At 44.8% G+C, this 24,804-nt stretch overlaps 1 protein-coding gene across 5 annotated transcripts in view; it reads left to right on the top strand.

Annotated features, from left to right (window-relative positions):
- Positions 1–24,804, top strand: part of KIFC3 (kinesin family member C3) — a 632,740-nt gene that overhangs the window by 469,547 nt on the left and 138,389 nt on the right. For 4 of the 5 annotated variants that reach the window (XM_069654325.1, XM_069654315.1, XM_069654306.1 and 1 more), the window contains exon 4: positions 1,010–1,184. In XM_069654325.1, coding sequence (XP_069510426.1) covers positions 1,166–1,184 — 19 coding nt within the window. In that variant the 5' untranslated portion in view covers positions 1,010–1,165. Of the gene's footprint in view, positions 1–1,009; positions 1,185–15,956; positions 16,138–24,804 lie in introns of those variants that run through there. The other variant, XM_069654334.1, reaches the window with a different exon arrangement.

Below are 24,804 nucleotides of genomic sequence, written 5' to 3'. Positions count from 1 at the left end.
ATGCAAATAAATCAGACTTGCATATGATTGGCTTTTCACAGGATGAGCAGGCTGGAAACCACACAAAGAAAGCCTTGCAGTCAGACAAACAAATCAGTCGCTTTCTCAACCCAAACTTGACGCATTTCCATACCAACAAAACACGTATATGGTTGGTAGGGAGAAGTACATTTGGGGAAAACCGAAAAAAAGGGACTAAATGGTGCAGAGGAGGTTTGGGGGGAGATTGGTTTTGAAACTTTTGAGGGATCTTACACTAGACGCCCCTTTTCTCCCAAACATTTTGCTGTTTTTCCAGCAGTCGCAAAAAAAAAGGCCCTTCACAAGTCTGCCATACCACAACATGAAAATGTGGGTTGATTTTGTCTGAATCCTTACTTTTTTTTATTTACCAGATTACATTTGCCAGTGTAATCTGTCCATTGATTCATTCCTGGATTAGGTTCAACATTTCTTGGATGGCTTTGTTGGTGGCCAGATCCAGTGCTCTAGGCTTCAACAATGTTGTGCTGCATCATAATGGCCCTTTTGCCAAACATGCCCGTTGCTTAGCTTACTATGCCTTATTGCCCTGTTCACCAAATGTATATTGCCCACACTTGACAACGTAGTGTTAAGGATATTTGTCCTCCTTTTCAAAGGATATACCTTGGCCACTTCCAGAAGCAGACACACTTGGACTTACACTGCCGATAGCTGCACTTGAGTGGTTAATTTGAACAGGGTGGTAGCAACAATAAATATTTAGTGTGACATGGTTCGTAGGCCACATCTGCTCTGCTTACTTCATGAAGGCCAGAATGGTGTATGCAGTGATTACATTTCACGTGTTTGATGAAGGTTGGGTAGCTGTTTTTTATTGCCCTGAAATTGTCAATTTTCTGTTTTAACATGGCCTATAAAATTATTGCAATAGGGAGCAAGTGGTTTCCGTTCTAGCTAAAGGGGGCCTATGTTATGTATATTTGTGGTGTTTTTGTAACCTAATGTTTTATCCTGTGCTCAACAGGCTCTGCAGGACGCTACCTTCACATACCAGAGTACCGGAAGGAGCAAAGAAAGCAGCCGCCACCGCCTGCAAGCACAGTGTGCTATTCGTCCAAGGCGATCAAGGGAGAAGTCAACCCCGAAGCAAATCCCTGAGCCAGAGCAGGCTGGCAGCACCATGAGCCTGGAAAAAGCAGGCAAGTAGTGGCTCACTGCAAGTAGACCATATTGGAAATGTAAATATATTGCTATACTTTGGCCTCCTTTGCACGTAGTACCCAGTCATGCTTGGATCCAGAGAAGTATTCTGAAAACCTTTGTGTGGCTTTAGAAACAAATTGGTATATCAGTCATTGGGCTTGACCATCTTGAAATTGTATAGTCTCGCCTCTCCTCAACAAACCTCTTCTGCCTCAGCTTGACCTGATTAGCAATATGGAGAAATAGGGACGCACGATTGGCTATATTTTGGCTGTTGTTTCCTAAGGAGACATGAAGCCAGTAGACCCACTCATCTCAAACACTTTAAAAAATGAACACATCTTTACTTATGTCCGGGTCTTAAGGTACAGTAACCTCAGTCTCGGGTCTTTCTTGACACCCAGGTTGTTGAGCAGAATATCACAGCAATAGGGTGAGATGGCTAAGAATGCCTTTATAAAGCCCTGAGAACATGACAACACCCTGCACCACTTTTGCTCTCACGACTGGTAGGTGGCGCCTCAGACCGGTTTCTCGATCACCCTTTTTGCAGTCCTTGGGCCTCTGGCACCTTTGTGAGCACAAAGAAGGTGCCCCTTTGTTGAGACAGGCTGGATAGTTTTCTAATGAAGTCATTACCTTTGCAATGAGCCAATTATGAAACCGAGTCTTCTACACTGTTGGATGCCGAGTCTCTGCTACAGGAATATCATATCAGCACCCTGCTTCTTCTGGAAGTATCTGCTTATTTCTTGCTGCCATAACCAAGATCTTACTTCTGGGGTCAAGTTCCCTAAGAGTTTCCAAGCTGGTGCCTTCACGCTTGGTTGAGCACATTTGACCCGTATTGCGAGGTGCAATGCCTTTAGAATATTCATTAGGGATAACAATGATGGGAGAGGTCCTTCGCCAGTAAATCTTGCAACACTGATCCAATATACTCTGTAGCTACCTGTAGGTCCAGAATTCACAGGTTCCCAGTTATTGTTTCTATGGGGACGCCACTTTATCTGGTTGGTGTAAGATACCCGGTGGTGTAGTGCTTAAAAGGTAGTGGAAGTCTTAATCTTTGTTTGCAGGGAACCAGCCCCCCGAGCCTTTAGTGTGGCTTTTCTGGCTTCCTGTGCCGCCTACATTTGCTCTAATCTAATCTCCCATCTTGTTTCCCATGGGAGTTATTCCCATAGACCTAGATTATATACACATAATTTATATGTGTTCACCCTGAGTAAAAGCCTTGCACCACAGATCCTCTGTTTTATGGACCTCTGAGAAACAGACTGCCAGGTGAATGCATGGGTTAAAGAGCAAGTAGTTGTATGACTTACCCTTCTACTTTGGGCCTCCTTGCCTGAATAAGCTGATACACTAGGTACCAATTCAACAACTTGAAAGAGCAAGTGTACAATATCAAATGCAGAGAACCCAGGACAACAGCTTACTAATTTCCACTCAGGACTTCACAAACCTGTGCAGGTCAACCGCCTGAAGTAGGACTTCAGCTCTGTACCAGGTCAGTGACCCTTCAAACTAGAACACAATTTGTCCCACTGCTGAGGTGCTATAACTATGCAGCAATCTCAGTAGGTACTCCAGTTCACCAAGGACCGGTCCCCGCCAGCAGCTTAGCTTTCCTGTCTTCTTGTCATCCTTATCAGTATAGCTATGAGGAGTTGAGGCCTTTATCTGCTGTGCTGCATTCAGTGTGTCCACAGGTGCGATCCTCGGATGCCCTCTTAATGCATTGGATGGGTGTATTTCAATCTCCACTGTTGGGTGCTTCAGGTGTTGAGCCAGAGTTTTCCAAGTAAGTGACTGCTCTGCAGTTCAGAAAACGTGCCCCTCTTTTGGATGATTTGTTTGTGTAGTGAATTTTCACACCCTGTTTGGTCCGGTGTATGCTCTCACGCGTATTCGCTACAAAACAACACTTGAAGGATGAAAATCGTTATTTGCATCCAAAATGCACCTAACTTTATCCCCACACATAGTCTGAAAAAATCCACAAGAATGTCCCTTCATTCATGCACGGGTACACTCCTAGACACTATTTTTCATTTTAGTCTTATTTTATTGATATTTTACATAACCATTTTTAAGCACTTAGCTGAGGCTCTGTGGTTCACTTCCTGCTGCACTATCTATTGATCACCATATACTGCCCCACCTGTCACCTGTAGACATTGTTGAGGGTAGCATATGAGGTAAGGGGGGGGTTTACAAAATGGTACAGAATGCTCTACCATTGGGGGTAAGATGTGATGCAGGAATGCAAGGAGCATAGGTGGGATTGGTAGCCTAGGTATTAAATGAAAGAATAAAGACTTATGTTTGTTACTGAACTGCAAGAGCGTCATTCTCTGGATTGCCACCGGGGTGGTGTTCCAGTAGGCAGGAGCGTAGCAAGAGGCCAATTTCCTGTTTGTTTTTTTTCCTTGTGTCAGTTTTGTGTCAAGCCTAGAATTGACATCGCTCCTGGAGGACGACAGATCCACCTGAGGTTCACTTTTGCATCTAGGTAGGCATTTGTTTAATTAGTGGTTGCCTTATAAATGAGGCAGACAGTTTTAAAGGGTATTGTGACTAGGATTGGAATCCAGTGCAGCTCTTAAGTCGGGAACATGTGGTCAAATTTCTTGTTTCATGTTATGAGTCGTGATGAGGGTCAGACAGCTGCATGCAATGCCAGATGCATTGCCAGAAGGCTGGCGGGGGCCACGTTGCCCCCATCAGTGTGGGAGATTATCAAGGCCGGGACTGTAGTTCTGAAGTTCTGTGGTGGAAGGATGGGTTTTATCTTCTGGATGAGGGTTAGCTGGTACCAGGTGGGTTGGTCCTTTTTGTTATGCTCTCTAAAGGAGAGAGTGCGGTGAACAGTGAACCCGAGTGAGTTGGCAGTCGGGACCAGGTAAGTTGTAAATCCATCAAGATGCATATCTTTTAGCCACTCTGAAAAGGTATCCTCCTTAAAAGGGTGATCAAGTAGGACAAATTCAATCTTTGTGGGATTGAGCATCAGATATGTACTTACCATCCAGGGTTGGATGGAGGCAAGGCATTTTGAGGAGTGAGATTTCCTAGGTACAACTTAGCTACCAAGATACCTACTACTGCCCATTCAGGAAAGCACTGTGGGTGGATGAATTTGTGAGTACCTCTTGCTGGGAATGTACCAAATAGTCGGGCTTGGTCTATGGCATGAGATCACCTTTTCACACTTTATGGGGGTTGATGCAATCCTGAAGAGGATTGATCCATCCTCTGCACCATCTTGTACAGAAAAGAAACACTCGATCACAAAGCCCCAAAGGTGGAGTAGACTTCCCTTATTTTGGAGGTTGTCGACCCCTCTAGGGTATCAGTGCTGCAGAGTCTATCTGAAAATACAGAGGTGACCTACTTTTGGTATCAAAACCCTTCAAAACGGAGAGATTCTCTTTCCATCCTTCTAAAAAAAAAAGTATCTCATATAGTTTTCTACACTATACTAGATATGGACTTCTGCATCTGGGGATAATTCAATTAAGGATTGGAAGCATGGGACACCAAATACCATGTCTCTGCTTTTTTGAGGCTTTGCAACAGAATTTGTCCTCTTCAGAGCCTATCCACATCACGCCACTGAAGGTGATTCTTTTTTTTTCTTTCTATCTGAGGTAGTCGGTCTGTTCTTGATTGTGCTATCTGATTTCTTTACAGTAAATCCTCAAGCGATTGTTGATACTCCTCTGAGGGACAAGAGTTCCATTTCATAGTTTGCCAGAAGACTGCTTTCCTTCTAACCTTCAGGCCCCTTCAGTGCCAGTTTTCCTCAATACTGTGCAGTTCTAAGGCATGTGGTGTCTGTGTACCTTAACACCCTCCATACTGCCACATAGACCTCCCTATCTAGTGACGTTCCTCAGGTATTGGTATATTCTTCCTACTCCCCAATGGCTAATATTAGTGAGGCACCAAATGGACATTTTTAACCCTTTTGGGGCCTGGGTCCCCCTCCGCCGAACCAAATGAATGAAGGTATCCAGAATTATCTGGTCACACCCTCATTGGCGGAATCACAACCCATAGTTAGATATGCTGCCTTGCAGCGATCAAAATAAGCATGGGTGATCCCTTTCAGTCCTATTACCCTCTTCATTCCTTCTGTAATCGGAAGGATGAACAAGTAGCATTTCAAGGGCAACATTAGCAGTCCACAACAAGAGTAATTGTGTTCTAGCATAGGGAAAGGACACTTCACAAATAGCCACAAGGAAGGTACACAGGCCATAGTAAAAATGCAGGACACAAGATGATATGAAAAAAGGTGCATATAATCCAGAATAGACAGACGACTCAATTAGCTACCGCACAAAATGCGAAAGTGCTCAAGCATAGGTACAGGGGACACAATGGAAGGAAGGAGAAAGCTACACATACTATAGCATAGATAGTGGATGAATATTAGAAGCTACCGGGAAGGATTCTGTATCCAGATAGACTGAGATTGGAATAGGGAGGTGGTTTTCAAGTAGTGTTGCCATTACAGAGCAAAGGAACACGTTGCTGGTGTGCAATATATCAATGCGTATTATAGAGGAAGCAATGCTATACGCTGTGAAGGTTTTTTTGAAGATCATAACCTAAGAACGAAATCACTCTGAAGGGTGACAATTGTGAAGGTTTTAGGGACAGGCTATTTTGGAAAGTTAGACAAAAGATTAAATGCAACGTCTAGGATTGCGCATTGGCTAAGAGTTAATGCTGAGATTTGCACCCACTCTGTAATTTATGCAATTTACCGCTTTCTTTTCTAGTTCTTACAATGAATTAAAATAATCCAAATTCATAGGAAAGTACACATCACATATCCCAACATGACAATTTAAAAAACAAAAAGTTACAAGTGGATTATGCAAAATGGGAATGATCCTAGCTTCATTGTCTCCATCATCAAGGCAAATAAACAAGTAACAGCATACTAATTGATTTGATCTTAAGTTATTTTCTTAGGGTTTCTCTGTTGTATTTTAAAGCTTTAAATACGCCCAAAACACAGGCTTGTGAAATTATTTATACACGTGCAGAAAGACCTCTGAATTTTTTGTGTCAAAAAAGAGGACCTTAAAATGTTTGCCAGAGGACTGCAATACCTGGTCCACTTTCTTTTGTCTAGAACACCTTCCATTGAAATGGCCAACAGAGAAAGATCAGATGACAGGGGCTAAGCAATGCCACCAGCATGCGAGAAGGCAACACTTTTCACAGAAAACGGCACAGTAATGTCTGTAGTATGATGCTTTGTCCAGGACCACTGTATCATGCTGGCAAAGCCAGGATACAAGCATGAATGCTTTGGTTCCACAGTCTTGAATTTGAATTACTAATCCCCTCTCTGAATTTGAATACCTAATCCCCTCTCTAGACTAACGTGTTATGTGGATCATTGGAGATGGCTGTCTACGTTTTACAACACCGCATCTGAACAAACCAATTTCTAGACCTTCAACACATTGTTTTTATAGCAACTGCTACCTCGTGCAGCTAAATTGCTGATGATAGTTTTGTAGCACAAGAGGTGCTAAGTACATGTACATGCAGGTTTATTAACTTGAGACGTAGGAAAGGCTGAGCCGGCCTTGTTGAATTTCGTATTGTAATCTTGCAAACGAACACAGATCTCTGGAATTAGTGTGTAACACACTGAGCTATTTTCTGGAACATGGCAGCACTTAAATGATTAAGTATTTCAACTTTTAATCACAGCAGGAAGGCGATTCTGCGACTGGAGTTATGTATTGAATGCACAAACTGTTTACCACAGTGAACACAATAAGCATTCCGGGTGAATTGATCAGAATCTACTTGTCAATAACAGACATGCAATAGGTTTAGAGCCTCAGCAGCGTGCCATAAAATTTCCTGACGTGCTATTTATGTTTGGTGAACAATGACAACTGACTTTGTTGCTCAGGCTGCCTTCTGGGGCCCAGGCCAAGTGGCCCCTTTGCCCTCCAATAAAGACGTCCCTGAGGCATCATTCAGAGACCTTTAGTACCGGAATTGAACATGATAGAGACTATAATGGAAGCAGTTATGGAAGGAATTGTTTCAGTAGCATTTCTTGATGATTTGGTCTCCAAAGTTAACAATAAGGGACCACGGCCTACCCTGTTTCCATAGCCCCATTCCCGGTTTGCACCCCTGCAGAATTTCTTATGGGAAGGTCTATCTCCTCCAAAAATTACAAGGGTGGAGGAGTCCGTCACATTTTGCTCGTTTTCATACATGACAATTCACCCTCCCCAACCCACCCCAAGAGTGATTTCCATCGTCCACTCACTGGGGACATGACTTTTCCATATTTGCGGTCCTTTTCATGGACCACCAAAGGTTGGTGTTGGCACCAAGTGTGCCCTAATTTCTGTGGGCAATTGACCTTGCCCATAAATGGTGTGCCGGTTGATGGCTGTACACTCTGTGGCTGCAAGAGGTTTTCCTCCTGGAGGCTCCCCAAATCAAGTCTATAGTTTGAAATTCTAGCAGCCAGGGAACTGTACTTGCTGCCCATATGTGATTATCTGGAGAATGGAAATTACCATGTAGGGTCTTTTCCTGGTGTGAGCTCTGGCCAGGTGCTCCCAAAGGCTGTGTGGGTATGCATGCAGGTGCCTTAAGAGAGGGCGTGAGATGGCTTTCTGGGGATTTCTCCGGAATCCACATCATCTGAGATTGTCCTCTAAAGCTGCCTGTGAAGGTTAGTGTGGGATAGCTAGCACGGATTGGCTGTCCACCAAATGTTAGAAAGGTGGATGAGTGTGTGGTTAGGATTACCCAAAGGGCTGGACATAAAAACTGACACTGCAGAATTTTGTCATTGACTATTGGAGCTTTGTGTCCGCATCTTTTGGGGTCCAAGAAACTCAACTTTGAAGCCCTGCCTTTGACTATCAGAAGGAACTTTGTACCATGCTTCATTCCCTTGAATCAAAATGGACAACTGGATCCATTCTCCTAAAGTCTTTTTTTGTTCTACTCCAACTTAAAGGGTTGGCCTGTGCTGCTCCATTTCAGAATCTGAGCTCTGCATCCTTCGTGCTATGACTTGGCTGTTGCCTCTGCTGGACCTTTCATTTGATAACGGAACAGTGCAGTAGACTCTGGTACTGCCACCCCGCCGTGGAGACTATAGTGGCTTGTACTGTTGTACTTTGATCCGATTGTGACCTATGAGCCCTCACATTGCCAATCCAAGGTAGCAGAGCTGCCACTTCTTCACCAGTGCTTCATTCATGTATCCCTCTAACTTCAGCTTGGGTCTGAAGTCTGTTCCTTTGGGGTTAAGGGTGGTCAAAGTCTGTTTGCTGACCTTCCCCATCTGACAGGCAACCATAATATCTGCTGCTGCTACTCCAAGGACCCATCTATGCACTCTTTTAAAGGTATGGTTCTGGTTAAGTTTTTTTCAAGGGATCTCAGTCTCATAGAACCTTAGACTCTTTCTGAAGTGGTATCACCATTGACCAGGTACTGCATAGATCCAATGCTGATTGCAGCCCATCCAGTTGACAACCAGACCCCACACGCCCCCCCCCCCCGCCTCCAGCTGCCTCGCCTGGTTCTTCCACGGTGTAGTTTCTGAATCTCTGCTATACCAACCGGACATCTTGGCATGGAATCACCCTTTAGGTGGTTGGGGGGATCCCAATACTCACCTCTTTACCTTTCCTTGGCTATAGGGCTCTTATGCTGACCTTGTCAATCCATATCTGAACTGTGGTACTCTAGGCTGGCGACATCATAATCACCTTTGCAGGCTCCCTGTGTAGGGGTGGTGAGGAGAACTCTGACTGGATTTCTTTGTTGAGGTCTCATTGTCAATATGGAGATCTTTGTTTAGATCCTTTTCCCTGTGGGGCCCATGTGCAGACCTTCTATATGCCTTCATTGAATAACCGGGGGCCTTCGACTTCCCTGGAGAGCCACAGGAGAACTTTGTTTTTGTGGAGGTAAAGAGACTACAGAAGCCTGTGGGCCTCACTAACAGTCCAGTTGGACTTTATGGGTATATTTGAGCATTTCATGATTGTGTGACATCACGGTTTCTGTGTTTTTCCTTTACTCTTTCTTTTATTTTTACAGTACTTTGCACAATATTGTGATATCTTTTTTAAAGATTTATTTTACATACCCTTATGTACTAAACCAATGTTTTACTGTACATTTAAACCATCCTTCACATTGCGTGGAGTACCTTAATTGCATAGCCGTTATATTACCCGGAGAGTAAGGCTAACTAAGAGTATTTCACCCCGTTAATATATTGGCCATAGAAATCCAGCCTTAGGAAAATATCCTTAACAAGAACAATGAGTGCAATTACACTGAATGAGGAAGTTCCTCAACTTCATCCTTTCAGACAATTTGATAGTGTATCGTCAAAAGCGATGCAGGCTGCAGGTTTATAGCCATCTGGGAAGTGGAGTCCTCCATGGCAATGGAGTCTTCCATTATGGAGCAGGCTAATTGTAGTTGGTCCATAATTAATTCAGTGGGTGATCTCTAAGGCTTTGTACATACAATATTGCATACCCAAGGATGAGTGCTTTGTAGTTGTAGGAAACCTCACTGCTTAAGTGGTTGTGTGAGGCTCTAAACTGAGGCAAAGGTCCCGAAGCAAGGACATCCCCACAAAACTACCAGAATGAAACTTTGGTAGCACTGAGGAAAATCATTCAAAATTGGAGCTGTTTAGATATGTTTGCTGACTTTCTCCTCCCGAATCACAAGGAAAAACTTTGATTTCTGGCTCTCAGAAGGTAAAGAAGCTACCATACAACAAGATGTATCCAACAACTTCCAGGGCTAAGTACAGTTGTTGGGTCCCAGCCGATGAAAACCTGCAGAGGTTGCTGGCCCCCAAAACCTCTCAGGATTTCCGTCCACAATGGTCTGAATTTTATCAATTGTTCACAAGGTTCCTGGAAGGGAAACGGGAATGGCACAAAATAATAGACACAGATTCTGCCGACTAGTTCAAAACCCCTTTTCCTGATGACCTCCTGATCACGACTGGAGTCTAAAAAAAAACACATACAATTCGATTACTACTTCATTCACAATGGTTCAACGTATCTTTTCCCCTACCCAACCTCTATACTTTCCCATACCTGGCTGGTCTCTGCAACTAACCTAGAGACGGTTTACTTTTACTGTTTGAGTCATAGATATTGCCTTGACTACAGGAACGTTTGTTCCCCATTTATAGAGCTTGTAAGAGGAAACTGAAATTAATCTGTGCACAATCTGAATGAGTTCCTTTTTTACAATTAATTCAAAATCTTTCTTTGGGACTCGATGTTCCTACATCATTTCATTTGAGCAGTTTATGCTTTGTGCTTTTTAACTTGCACAACGGGCTTGAACCAACTTATAACTGTAAGCGCGCACACAGAACTGTTGATCACGCACTGAAATTTGCCTGCATGCTAGTTCCTGTAACACAGCACACTCTTCCCTGAAGAGAACCTCACACGCAGTGAAATCCTTTCCTCACAAGCGTAATGATTCACCACACAAGCCGGTTTTCTACAGGCAAAAGAAACAATCCTTACAATCCTAAGAGGGCGCGCACACGCATCAATGTGGAAGCCTGATGCCTTCAGTAATTCAATTATTGAACTTGTGCTACTCTCGTGCTTCCTAACTCGACGCCTCCTGTGCTCGCCCTAACTTCACGTGCCATAATCAAACGCTGCCTGTATTGGCGCTAGCTTCAACGCTGACGATCTATCATTGATATTGTAACATCAGCACATTGATGGTGGCACTATTTTCTTACACTTCTATTTTCAGGTTTATTACCAGATTCAATTACTTAAACAGCTGCTCAAAGGTTTATATCCATGATCAGGACCTTCCACGGGTAAGTATCCCTTCCAAAATAAACACAGTTTTCACACCAGTTTCACGCCAACATGTCCCACGAAGGTTTCTTGCTAGCTTACTAAACTTAAATGTGGTCCAAAATGATGACCAATCCACAAACCAGGGCCTGCTTGCTTTGACTTCGGATGAAAGGCTGTTTGGAACCTTGGTCAAGATTCCGTTATTCCTCACTGGAGGGTTGATGCTACAGTGAATGTATGTGTTATCCTCCATCTTGGACTGGGCTCCCTAAGGCAAATAGTTAAGGAAATAAAAACGGACCATAGTGTCTACATATGCTCATTCACTCAACCGCAACCCATTTACCCATACACGTTCAATAACGTCTACCAGAAAAACAGGCTCCCCCTTTATACACCACCTTGACCTGACCTCGTAGTACCCCTCGAATCCTGGCAGACCTGACAACAGTGTGGTGCAAATGATGTGATCAGTTTATCTGAAGTGCTCCTCTTTGTATGGTGACATCCAAGACGGCCTCACATTCCATGCAAGAACACCCTTTTCGCCATCTGACCGTGTTCAAACTTGCAAAACAGGTCAAGTCACTGCTAAGTCCTAGTGCCATCTCCACACCCTTCAATGCATCTGGTTACAAACCCTCCTCCACTTGCTCTTGGGATAAGCAAATGACAGAGAACAAGATTGCTAATTATTAAACTTTGTGCAGTTTTGCCAAGAAATGTAATAGATTTTGTTCCAGGCTGCACCTCTCACAAACCAAATTTCAGGCAAAAAATCTACATTAGTCCCTATAGGGGATGCATGTGCTCCTTTTCAGCCCAGTGAATATGGATGCCATTTAGGAGAAATGGTTTCCTCTACAAAATCTTCTGGGTACTAGAAATCATGAGGGGAAGGTCTTGCTCTAAACATTCATGACTGATGAGGTCTCAAGTATTCTTCTGGATTGTTGCAAGAGATTCAAAACCTTCCCTTACTGAAAGCAATAGAATTGATCCCAAAATACAATTTCTGGTTACAGAGCTCTTCCTTCCGCATGACTGCTCTGGCCCAAATCTTGATAGCTCTTCAAATGGGAGATTAACGTTTTTGGCTTTGGAAGACACATTTTCCAATTCCAGTGAAGGGGAAGCCACTTACTTTTGTAAGATTCACAATGGAGAGTCACCACTGTTGGATATTAACCACTTTTGCTGAATGGCATTTTTCTCGAATGCATTGTCACCGATTTTCTTTCCACTTTTCTTTTACCACATACTTGCCAGATGGTATGGGTAAGGGATATAGTAAGGAGGAAAGTGTGGAGTGGAAAAAGGTGCACCGTCGTCCAGGATTCTGTAACTCTATTCGCACATCTAGCAGGAACAAGAAAGAATGGTGTAGATGTATGAAACCATGAAAGGGCTCGAGTTTATTTTAATGGGGCCTAACTCAACTCACATATATATATATATATCAAGTTTAGCCTGTCTACAAAATACATTTTCTAACATAATTACATATATTACTCTCAAAATATAAGGGTTTGCCCAAAACGCATAAAAAAACCGTAAAGCTAGTCAAGTTCACCATTTATCACACAGCAACATACGGGATATACGTGATTATTTTTGTAAAGGAAAAAATCATGCACATTGCCACCACCCCTCCACCTCCCTAACCCTTAATACTAGCATACTTGCCTCCAGTGCCCAAAGTACGTGTTCTCCGTCACTGCTACGCTCACCCTGCAACGTGAGTTCCCCTCCCCATTGAGAAGCGGAACTTCTGCCGCAGGGTCCTTTTCTTTGTTTTGTTTTTTTGTTTTACACTTTGTCCCCCGCTTTCCTTTTAATGGAAGCAGGGGACAACCCTGCAATCCCCATAGTACCATATTGTCGATCAAGAAAAGTGGGGACATCCCCGCTCCCCTTGATCAACAATACGGATTTATGACATAAATTATATGGCATTTATAACGCACCTATACACAAGTGTTTCAAGGCGCGACGAGGCAAGGAAGGGGGAACAAAGGGAGGACAGACAACGATCCTACTAGGCCAGGTGTCATTCAGCTCGCGCAGGTGCGTGGGAAAGGACAGTGCAGTGCATGGGAATAGATAATAAAAATAAGTAAAAGTAACGGCTGGCAAGTGCAACGATAAGTGCAGACATCAAGTGCTGGTAGGGGGGACTGTAGGGATACAGAAACAGTCCCAAAGTGCGGTGGTTGCCAGGCAGGCAGTGCAGGTGTGAGACTGGCGGGGGAGGGACCACATTTACGTTTTTTCACAACTTTTTTGCCTATACGATTTTTTTAAATGACGTTTTCTACGGATTCCAACACACAATAAGGGGAACGGTTGGATGTGCAGGGAAGGCAATGCCATGCCTAAAAAATTTTTTTTCAAAATTTCCTTCATGATCATGGCAAACAGGCAAGGGCAGTACAAACAACTCAAACTTTGAAAATCTGCTTTTTTCTTATTTTTTTGGGAACTTTTATTGCTCTTGGATGTGATTTTACAGGACAGTGTCTCTTCTTATGGAACACATATTCTGGTGGAGTAATGGAGGTTTCACCTCCTTAAGGAGGTAACTGTCAGGTAGATGTTGGGGTGTCTGAAGTAAGACTGGGAGACGCTTTCCCATTTTTTTTGTTTTTTGAATGCAATATTTCTTGGTTTGGCGGAATGTTCCTTCCTGCTAACCAGGGAAAAGTGTTTAAAATGCATACTTGTACAACTGCTATGCTTTATTTAAAGAAGCGGGCAGGAAGAAAACCTCACTAATTTGTGTCCTCGGACTGCACACATTTGGGAGTTAATCTTTTGAACCAGATTTTCCATGCATCATCCCATCATTTATGGTAAAGATCAATGAATGAATTGCAGGATATTAAATCTGAGTGATTTGGAACAACTGGCTTCCCTCCATGTGGACATACCTAAACATCTTCCAAGCGCAACATGTAATCCTGATGTAGTTTGGCCTAGGACCTCACAATTACATTGGGACGCTTTGTACTTCCGCCGCTGAGCTAATCCAGTGGGCACTTCCAGTGCAGCTTTGCACCATAGGCCCAGATGCATGTATGCATGGTTCCAGAAAGAAGTACCTTGGAGTGAAGGGGTTAGTGCATATCGAGTGTTTAATATTTGTATAATTATTTTTTGATAGGCCTTTTGAGCCCAGACTGCCACACATTCTTGCTTAACTTAAATATGGTAACACACCTGTATTTGTGGATACGGTCCTGTGTGCTTAGGATAGCTGTTCCAGGCCCTTCTCTCTGGGTGAAAGTGCCATGGTTTTAGAATAAGGTGTTGCTCATCTGTTTTCTTAAACATTGTAAAGTGACCTTTCACTTGTAAATCAAAACGTGCTTGCCCCATATATATACTGTGCCATGTCTACGGGCATTTGAACTTTGATCCCGGGAGATTTTCAGATCTGGTCTTCTATATAAAGCCTTTCTGGAAATGCGGACAAGTTCATTGCATTATTCTACAAGAGAGCAAGGCACAAGCCCTCCCGACATACAGGTTGAAATAGACATCTAGTTTGAGGCTGAAATAGATCAGAGTTCACATGCTAAGGCCGAAAGTGTGTTCAATAGAAGCACAGGACCAGACTGCCGTAGCCAATTGCAAGGCACGGAATCTCTATGCATTGAATGCTGCACTACCACCAAGGCACAAAGAATGGTTTGCTGATATGATGCATGCCAATGGAATCAAACAGGCCACTTGTGACCTGTATAATTCGAAATTCCGCTGCAGTGTCATTTTCGCTGGTCATGCTGTTGTCAATGGAACAGATTGCTTTGGCGCTTAAAAAAAGAAACCGGAGCAAGCTGTGCTGACCAGCTTATTGCTTTCCCTCTACGGATCAAGGATGCAGTGCCCCACGCTGGAGGAAAGCCAACGTTTTGTGGGGTGACTTTCCAATGATCCCTTCTACCCAATTCCTTTCCTCCTGAACCTCCCCACTTCCCTACCATTGCTAACATCATGAATACATGGTTCTTTCTTTAAGCTACGTCCTCCAACGCCACCTAGCTAAAAGAGAAATGGGATGACGTGTTTCTGCTTACTGCTGATACTTTGTCAAACTTGGCATCCATTTCACACTTCTTAATTTGACATTTTGTGTGACATAGCTTCAACGCCTCCGGTGGGTATTTCAATCATGTGTGTTTGGGATCACATTTCAACAATCCCCTGTCATGTGTTTAATAGGTAAGGTTGATTATATTTTTCAGTGGGTGTGTATGGGGAAAGAATGTGGGGCTTTGCTTTGCACCCTTGCAATAGAATGATTGCACCTGCATAGCAGATATGGTTTAAAAGTAAACAATGCAGTCGAATGTTAAGGATTTATCATGGGTTAAAACCCCATAACTGTTTTCTCCATCCTGTTGGCGGGGCAGGTTTTTATGCTTTGAAGCAGAACAGAGCCTGGTTAAAATAACCTTTCTGGTATTTTTCCCCGCTCTTCTTCTACCTCTGTGACACCCTGCAGCCATGAACCTGTCCACACCAGACCAAAACTTGCTACTTAATGCCTCACACAGGTGAAATTTTGCTTGTACTGAATGCATGGGAAAACAAGGTTGGGTTGTAGTCGTGGCAAGGATTCTGTTCTTGCTTCACATTGCTCCTCTTTACACCCCCCTGCCCCACCTCTCCCTGTATCGTTCAAACTCTAATTGTATTTGGTAGCTTGTCCTAACACGATGGAGCCGGCAACTCCTCTGAATTTCAACTTCTGGGGATGTCTGCGGTTTCAGGGCAACGTGTCAGTGTGTGTGTCTTGCTCCACCCAGTCCAGTGATTACAGGCTCTGCCAGAAACGAGTGTGAGAAACAAGCTGGGAGGGGAGGATATGTGAAATAAATGAGCAGTAGCATTGGGAACAAAGTGAAGAGCATGCAGGAGACTCTCGCTGACGGACGAGTGAACCATATAAAGGGAGATTGCTTGAGTGAGCCCCCCCCCCCCCCCCCATTGCAGGGTGAGACCCCATGAACAGACCATTCAAGGGATTTTGTGGAAAAGACATCTCTACAGTACACGGGTAAGAGCGGAGCGATGGTTCTTAGATTCAGGATAACGGATTTTGCCATACACTTTACCTGTCCGATATCCTAGCAAGTTTGTTTGTGGATCCAATCGTCTTTGAAGTAAAACGGCATTTTCCTGTCCTACAGGCGTTGTCTGCAAGGCCATGTAGGATAAGCAAAGTTTCATGCGAGTCAGTTACATACAAAGTCTGTAGAACACGAGCCACTCACTGAAAAGGGATGGTTATGGTTACATCTGTATATATGCAATCAGTGGTTGAATTTGTGATACTGATGGATCGGTAGTGGACAATGAACATAGTAAATGTAATTGTTTTTATTGCATAAGGCTAGTAGGTTGTTTGGACAACTAGTACAATTAACTTGAAGACACAGGAGATTTGACTGGAATCAGACTAGTTTGATAGATGCCAGGCTTGACCAGACCAGGAATTGGGTGGTTGGCGTGATTGAAGGACACTAGGAGAATTGATTGATAGATGTTGAAAGCAGAAGTAAGTTGTTGGGTGCAACACAGGAAGGACAGTCCTTAGGACACGGTTCCAGAAAATGTGTGATTGGCTGGCGACAGTTAAGAAGCAAATCAATGTTGGAGGAACTTATTAGTGAAGGGATTTACACTGTTGGAAATTGGATAGTTAAATGCAACAGATTTTGCGAGTGGATGCAGTGTGCAGGATTTTGTGACGAAATGTGAATAGTGGGTCTTGGGGGGACTTTGAGAGTGTTGTTTCCAGTGCGTGAACGTGGTGTCAGTATCTTGATTGGATGAAAAAAGTTCTTGAGTGATTGTAGTAAGAAAGCCTTGATTGATGGAGACTATGAGAGGGTCTTGAATAATTTAGCATGACGTAGTAGGTTTACTGGTTTTAAATGTGTTGGTAGATGAAATGTCATTCAGCAAGAATTACAAAACGTAGGTTTTTTTTTTTTTAAATGCAAAGGTTGGCTATCGGTTGTCATGCTAGGCTGGGAACAACTTCAAAGTGCCTTTTTTTTATGGTACTACTTTGATAACGAGACGTGTAATTAGTGACCTCAAAAACGAAAACTGCCAATCTGCTAACAATATAGGATTTGAAGCTTTTTCAAACCAGAAAACTAGAGAAATGTTTTATGAAGGGACGCTTTTTTTTTTTTTTCATTGAATGCATTTGCCTCAAATTTGGATGAACGCAGAGACACAGGCTAAAAGACAATGGGGGGGTGGTGGTGACAGATGAGCGCAATTTACAAAACCTTAGAAATACTATTCTTCAAACTCTGCGACTTTCCATGTTTGCCACATTTATTTACCAACTTTTGTTATCTTTGTAAAGGCCTGTTTTCTGCTGAAAAACATAGTGATTGGAGGCAGTCTGAGGTTTTTGTGATTTGAAATGGCCAGATGGTCTTTACAGCTGTATGCCATTGAAGAGACCCTTTATTATTTAATTTGGTGGGTGGGCATTCATGGAAGTGTTTTATAATGGCGCAATCGCATAGGAAAACCTTCCAGGAATCGGGCCTGATGTGATTGGAGGCAGTGGCTTGGTCTTAAGCGATTGAATGTTGTGGAATAATTCTGAGTGATCTGCCGATTAAGGCCGAATGCGATGGAAGGGTATAAGCAATGATTGAATGTTGTGCGAGTGTCCTGAAGGTATAACGTTGTTTCATCGGCAGTCGTTTTTACGACTGGCTTTTAAACGTGTACAAAATTACGAAAAAGGGAAATGTTTAAGAGGGTGGGGGTGGGAAAGGGGAGATAAAGGGTTGGGGGTAGGGAATAGGTAAACCTCGGCTGGAAGGTGCACGCGTGTGTAACCCCCACCCCCAAAATTGACCTTTTTTTGTGATTTTGTACTAGTTTAAAAGGCATTCGTAATAGGTTCGGAGTGGATGTGTTGTGGGTGTTTGAGTGTGGTGGGAGAATTTTGAGTGATTGGCCAATGTCGGGGCATCTTTAATTGATAACACCGTGGTAATGTCTTGAATTATTGGACTTGGGAGAGCTTTGAGTAATGAAGGCTGTGTGGGTAGTGTGTTTTGAGTGAATCAATTAGTGTAGGATGGGTCTTTCCGAATGTGCTTGGGAGGCAGCAGGGTGAGGAGTCTGGATAAATCATCATAGTGCCTACATGGGTTTTCTTTGAGCTCTGTGTCCGTTTTTTTGGTTAAAATCTTGTCATTTTTCCATCTGATGCCATTGGCTGTTTATAGTAGAATACAACCATTTGTGAAGGTTATTTTTCTGTATGATCTCCCTTTGTGTTAAATTATGTTAAATAAGTAGAGGCACATTTTCATTTTTGTTTCCAGGGGAGGGCTTTTTTGTCGTATTAAAATGTTCACAAATCTGGAATGGAATTAATCACAGGAAGAATAATGGTACAAATATATGATCATTGAATCCTCTGTCTAGAGTTTGACAACAGTTCACACTACAGACGAGTTTTAATAAAATAGTAGTTGGCTTGTTGCCTTGATTGCTGTGTGCATGCACACAGGTGACGATTATCCAATTATAAAGACATTGCTCAGCTAACGAGGCAGCACCTGCCTAATAAATTACTCTGCTGTAACGTCCCGTCAGAGCTTCCTGGCATGTGTCTGGTTCATGTATTACATAAGCAAGCAGGGGTGGATTGTGTGTCCATCCTGTCTGAGTATTTATACAGGATGGAGACTCACATGATGGGCTAGGAATCTCAAGTTCTTTTGTCACTACTTCAGTCACAGTGAAGCGGAAAATACTCTGAGCCAAGTCCGGTTCACTCCTCTCTGCTGAACAATTGTTGGAGAAAATGTTAGGACCTTCCCCTTGCATGTCTCCAAGCCCTGTCATGGATTTGTTGACTATTTTGTATTGGCAATCATAGATCTTACACATGTGCAGAGCCCCGGTGCACAGTTAAGTGTGTGCTGAAGTTACTTACATTAATGTCTTTCGCTGGCTTGCCAAGTGATGCTCTTGATTTCCGTCCAAGCTAACATATGGATGTGGTAGGGACAATGTTTTTCTAACCCCACAAAACTGAGCACGCTTAATGCCCCACAGTGTGTTGGGTTTGGGAAAGGTACCTCCTATAATGTAAGGAGACTGGAAAGGGGGCAGCAGCAAGGGTAAGAAGGGCACCATATCCTTCAGAGAGTGGGCGAGAGATCCCTGATCATGCAAAGCTAAGGCTGTTGGGTGTTAAGCCAAAGATTGCAGACCCCTGGAGTCGTCCGTTTACGGTGCTGGTGGACAAATGGCCATATATTATGACTGCTGGGATGCCGATGCCTTTTAAAATTCCTACGTGCCATCCTTTTTGTGGCTTTAGTTTTTTTTTTGGGTCAGGAAGGATGGCCAAAGTGGCTAATCTGTCAATGTAGGCTCATTACAGAGCACACCAAGGCTTCCTGATTTTGGTGGTTGTGTGTGTGTAACTAGGGATAGGTGTCTGAAACATTTTGTTCATCAGATGTTTTGGGCTAAGATTCCCAACAGCCTTAACGAGCTCAGTCAATGGCGAGTGATCCTGTGTCACAGATGACCTTACAAATACATAAACTAGAGTAAGGGTACTTTGTATGATTCCAAACAGACTGTGGCTCAGGAAGGCTTGACTTTTTCCGGCTAGGGTGGTCCCCATGACTCTCCTAAACGTCCTGTGTGCTCTCTCCGCCCTAGTCCAGGCGTCACTAATCCCACAATGTCCCCAATGCTGTACTATGGAACAGTAACCCCTGCAGTCTTCGTCTTCCTTAACTGATGTTGACTGCTTTGGCTTTCCGTAACTGCCTTCCCTTGGGACTTTCTAAGGGATTCTCCAGCTCTTTCTGATGCCCAACTCCACAGATTCTCACCACTCTACTCTCCTCGCTCTCCTCCCATCACTACCTCTCTTCCCACTCTCTCTACCTTCAATCTCCTCCCTCCGTAATCTTTCTAGTCTCCCACACTTCCTCTAACTCTGATCCTCCCCTCCTTTCACTTTCCCAATCCCTTTATCTCACTTCCTGCTCATCTCAACTATTCCCTGATCCTCTCCTCTGTTCCCCTATCCCTTCTCAAACGTCTCTCCCTCTACATCATCTGTTCCCTCATCTTGCTACACTTGTTCCTCCTGTCTCCCACTACTACCTTCCTCTACTCTCCACCCTCATCACCACTACCACCACCACCTTCACTCTCCCACCATTCTGTCACACACTCTTCCTCTGACACCTACTGTTATTTATACACTGCCCCCTCTTTCTAACCCCCTAACCATCCTCTCACCTCCTTGCACAGTGTTAGTGACCCTACACTTACTCATTTGTTGAGGTAATCCATTGCCATGAGCTGTCTGTCATTATCAGGATGTTCTTTCCCTGGATAGAATGCAAAAGGCCATCAGCGGTCGTCTGATCACCCTCGACTCTAACAGGGTTGTGTAGACTTGATTCTGTTGGGGACCAAAGCTTGCTCTTCCTCGGATCGCTCATGTGTGCTCCCCATCCCATGAAGGAGTTGCCTCCGACCAGGGTTATCAAAAGGTTTTCCCTGATCATCACGTTCTCTTTGCAGGCCCACCAGGGGAGATCCTAAAGGAGGTCTGTCATTCTGCCTTAGAACAGTGACCATTGCGATCGGGGTGTCCACTGAAGGGACCTCATCCTTTGTCGGCCCTTTGGCACCAGGAAAATGCAGGATTACCTGAGACCCAGCAATCTCAAAGTTGAATGCCGGCAGATGTTGGGCGTTCTGAAACTTAATAACCATCTAGAAGATATGTTGAGCCCAGGACCACTCCAATAAATTGGAGATTCTGAGAAGGTGTCGCCTGAGACTTCTTGAAGTTGACGGAGAAGCCCAGTTTTTGGAGGAAGTGGCAGGTGCTGCTGAGGTGATCCATAGACTGTTCCGGAAAATGAGCTCTGATCAGCCAGTCGTCCAGGTAGGGAACTACGTCAATCCCTCCTCTCCTTAGACTCGCTTCCCACCACCGCCATCAAAGATTTAGCTGCAGCTTTGGAAGCCTGTAACTTTTCCAAGCTATCTTCCGCCTTTGGACCAAACATATCGGACCCATCAAAAATCATGTCTAAAAGTCTTGCCTGGACATTGGGGGCAAAACCAGACGTGCGCAGCCACGCAAAGCGCCTGGTAATTCTGCTGGATCCCACTGTTCGATGAATCCAAACCTGAGTGAAGGGATTGGCATGAAGCCTCCTTCAAATCATTGATCAGGAAAGTTACACGTAACTCTTGTTCGCCAGCATTGGTATCGTTCATAGATTCACATGCTGTTTGAATAGTCCCCGTCACCAGGCCAGGGATCCTCGTTAACATCAAAGCAGTTTACCATAACATGTTTAACCTGCTCGTCATTTATAGCTCTTAGTCATTTTGGGTCATACTGTCCACATCCAATTAGATAGGTACCCTTAGCTCCACACCTGGAGGCCATTTTCAGATTTAGCTGCGTGGGTAATAAGGCAGTATGAGCCAAGACGAGCCAGATAGGGGTAGGAAGAAGGGTTGCATGTGAATCTATGAATGATGGAGAACAGGAGTTGCAGTTAAGTAACTTACTCGTTTTCCAGCATTGGATCTTTGATCGATTCACATGTTGTTTGAATAAGATTACACAGCAGTACCTGCATACAATCGAAACGGGCGGAGGCATAGCTCAACAACCACTCACCTCTGGAACATTCATCTCGTGAACAGGTTGTGATGCACTGCCTGGTCGACTCGGGACTCCTCCCTGGAATCCCCATCGACCATGTGAATGTATGCAGACCTCCACGTGGCTGCCCTGCAGATGTCGAGCAGGGGGAACACCAAACGGGAATGGTGTAGTAGAAGCCACAGCCCTCGCAGAGTGTGCTCTTGGCCTTCCTGAAAGGGGGCTGTTGGCCATACGATGGCAGTGGAAAATGCAACCTGACAGCCATCTAGCAATGGAAGACTTTGAAAGGACGTTGCCCTTGCCAGCAGGTCTGAAGTCAAAGAACAAATGTGATGACTTTTTGAACACCCTAGTGCAAGCTTTGATGGCTCGGGCGACATCCAGGGACTCTAATGCTCGCTCTGCTGGAAACACAGGAGAGCCAAAGAACACTGGCAGAATCAAGGGTTCATTAAGGTAGAATGCAGAAGAGACCATGGGCATGAAGGAAGGGTTTGTATGAAGGACTACCTTCGACTGAGGAAAAGTAACTTAGGGAGGCCTGCTGTTTGTCCACCCTTCTGGCTGAAGTAATGGCAACCAGTTATGCCATCTTCCAGGAGAAGAAACTTCAACGAGGCTCTGTGGAGAGGCTTGAAACGATTGAAAGGCATTGAGAGGACCACTTTGAGTTCCCCAAGCTGCAGCAGGAGCTCGGACAGGGGAAAAGTGTGAAACAGCCCTTAGAGGAAACCCTCTCACCAACCTGTGGGACCAAAGGGAAGGAGTACCTGTGGCACGCTGTAGTGTGAAATGGTTTCTAAATGCACTTTGATAGAACGTCTGAGAGCAGGGGCAAGGTGATATAGGGAGCCACCTGGCAGGTCAAGCAGGTCCGAGTACCGAATTTGTCACAGCCAAGCAGAGGGGCCATCAGAATCATCGTGCAGCGGTGTTGCTTGAGTGCACTGAGAACTTTAGGTAGAAGAAAAATCGCAGGGGGGAAGAGGAAAGCTTAGAGGAATAGTTCTTCCCATGGGAACGAAAATGCTTCTGCTTGGCTTTCCCTTTGGGGAAACGTGCTTGCAAAGCAAGTGCATTTCTTGTTGGCCGCTGTTGCAAACCGATCGATCTCTGGATGTCCCCACTTTGAGAAGGGGTGGTTAAGTTCCCATTCATAGCAGGACCTGAGCTCCCTGTTCAGCGAGTCTATCATATTGTGGATCCCTGGAAAATGCAAGAGAATTGGGAACAAGTTGTGTGCCAGCGCCCATGTCCACAACACATGCGCCTCTGCTGACAGAATCGATGAGTGGGTCCCCCTTGCTTGCGAATATAGAACATGGTGGTGGTGTCCGTGAAGATGCAAACCACCCAATTCTGAAATTGCAGCTTGAAGGACTACAGGGCACCCGATCACTGTCTTCAGCTCTAGAACATTGGTGTGTAGAGCTTTTCCTTTGGCAACCACATGCCTCGGGTGTGGAATCCTCCCATCTGAGCCCCCAGCTCCTTTAGCGAGGCATCCATGGTGTTAGGAAAGATTTCTTAATTGTGGCTAATTTTCCTTCCATGTGGCAACCCCTAAACATTTTGCTGTCATTTTCACTGTGATCTAGACTTTGCCAGAGAAGTGCAGCCTTCTGCCGCACTCCTCTGGGCTTTCGCTCCATTCTTACAGGGAAACTGACATGCCCTTAAGACAGTCAGTACCGGGAAACGTTGTTTTCCGTAGTTCTTTTATCATGTTGCAGCTTTCGCGCAACATGGCACAAGAGGGCACTGTAAGCTAAGTTACTGCTCTCTTGGGTCTCTAGTCTTCTACAGGCACTAGATACTCTCTTTGGATTGTTAATGAATGGTGCAAGTGAATCACGGGCGGGACTGGTGGCAGCGATTGTTTCTTTGTGTTTTTGAGCTCCTTTTGGCGTTTAAGCGCGTTTCTCGCGCTTAGCCCAAAATGGTGGCCTGACTCCCAAAATGGCCAGACCACGAGGCTCTTTGTCCTGTCCGCTGACCGTCTTGCCCCCTTCACCTTCCCCAGGTCGAGCCAACCCGGGGCCTTCCCTATTTGGGCATGTACTTTCCCGCGAAACACAGATGCTTTTGCGGGCTTCTACAGGCCTTGTGTGTGCCTCCAGGATGTGGGCTGGGATGTCTGGTCCCAATACACATCCTGGGTGTCAGATTGTCTAGTGTGTCGTGAACGCCTGGGACCACCGTGGTCCATGATCGGTCCACATATGGTGTGAGTGTTTTGTGAGCAGATCTCCCATTGGGTCCCCTCAGTTTTGGCACGAAGGGAACCGTGGATAAGAGGAGGCTGGAAACGCCACTACCAGGTTGATCTCCTGAGTTCTCACGAACGAAGGAATACAGGAGCCAAGTATCCTGCAACTACGAGGCTGAACCGAGGAATCGCTGGTGACCTGCTGAAGGACTGCTCCTCTGCACTGCTGTCGCTTGGTGAAACCCTTTCTACCTCTGATCGAACGAGAAGGCCTGTACTGGTACTTTGACCCCTTGGAATAGTGGGAACAACTATTCTCGGCATCTTCACCATCTCCTGCACGTAAGCCTTCGGAAGTGTCTCTGGGCCATCCAGTGGACTGACCAGCCTACCCAGGAGTCTTGCTCTGTAACCGCCGTCATGTTGTGTTGTATTACGAGTCCCTGTCACTCTCACACGATTCGTACACTTGGCATTCCCAGGTCTGAAGTGAGTAGTGTACATTGGGCTGAAATACACACGGCCACTCCATTGCCCTGCTGTGGTAAACTGTGCGGGTTCACTGCGTTTGGCACATCCTCAACTCTAACTTCTGCTGCTGCGGAATCTACACGACGCCGAGACGTCCCCTGCTCGTATCTGAACCTGCCAGCACTGAAATTGACACGGAGAAGCCTGGGTCTGCCTGCATCGGGGACTGGTGAGTAGAATCGCTAGGATCTGGTCGCCCTCCTGCAGTAGCCCATAGCTTTTCCCCGCTGTGTCTAACAGCACGCCTTTCCGTACTCACGCTCTGCTTCTGCCCC

The sequence above is a fragment of the Ambystoma mexicanum genome, chromosome 1p (assembly GCF_040938575.1).
Source record: "Ambystoma mexicanum isolate Mex_15411 chromosome 1p, UKY_AmexF1_1, whole genome shotgun sequence".
In the NCBI taxonomy this organism is placed as follows: Eukaryota; Metazoa; Chordata; class Amphibia; order Caudata; family Ambystomatidae; genus Ambystoma; species Ambystoma mexicanum.
This window is presented reverse-complemented; position numbering and strand designations above follow the sequence as displayed.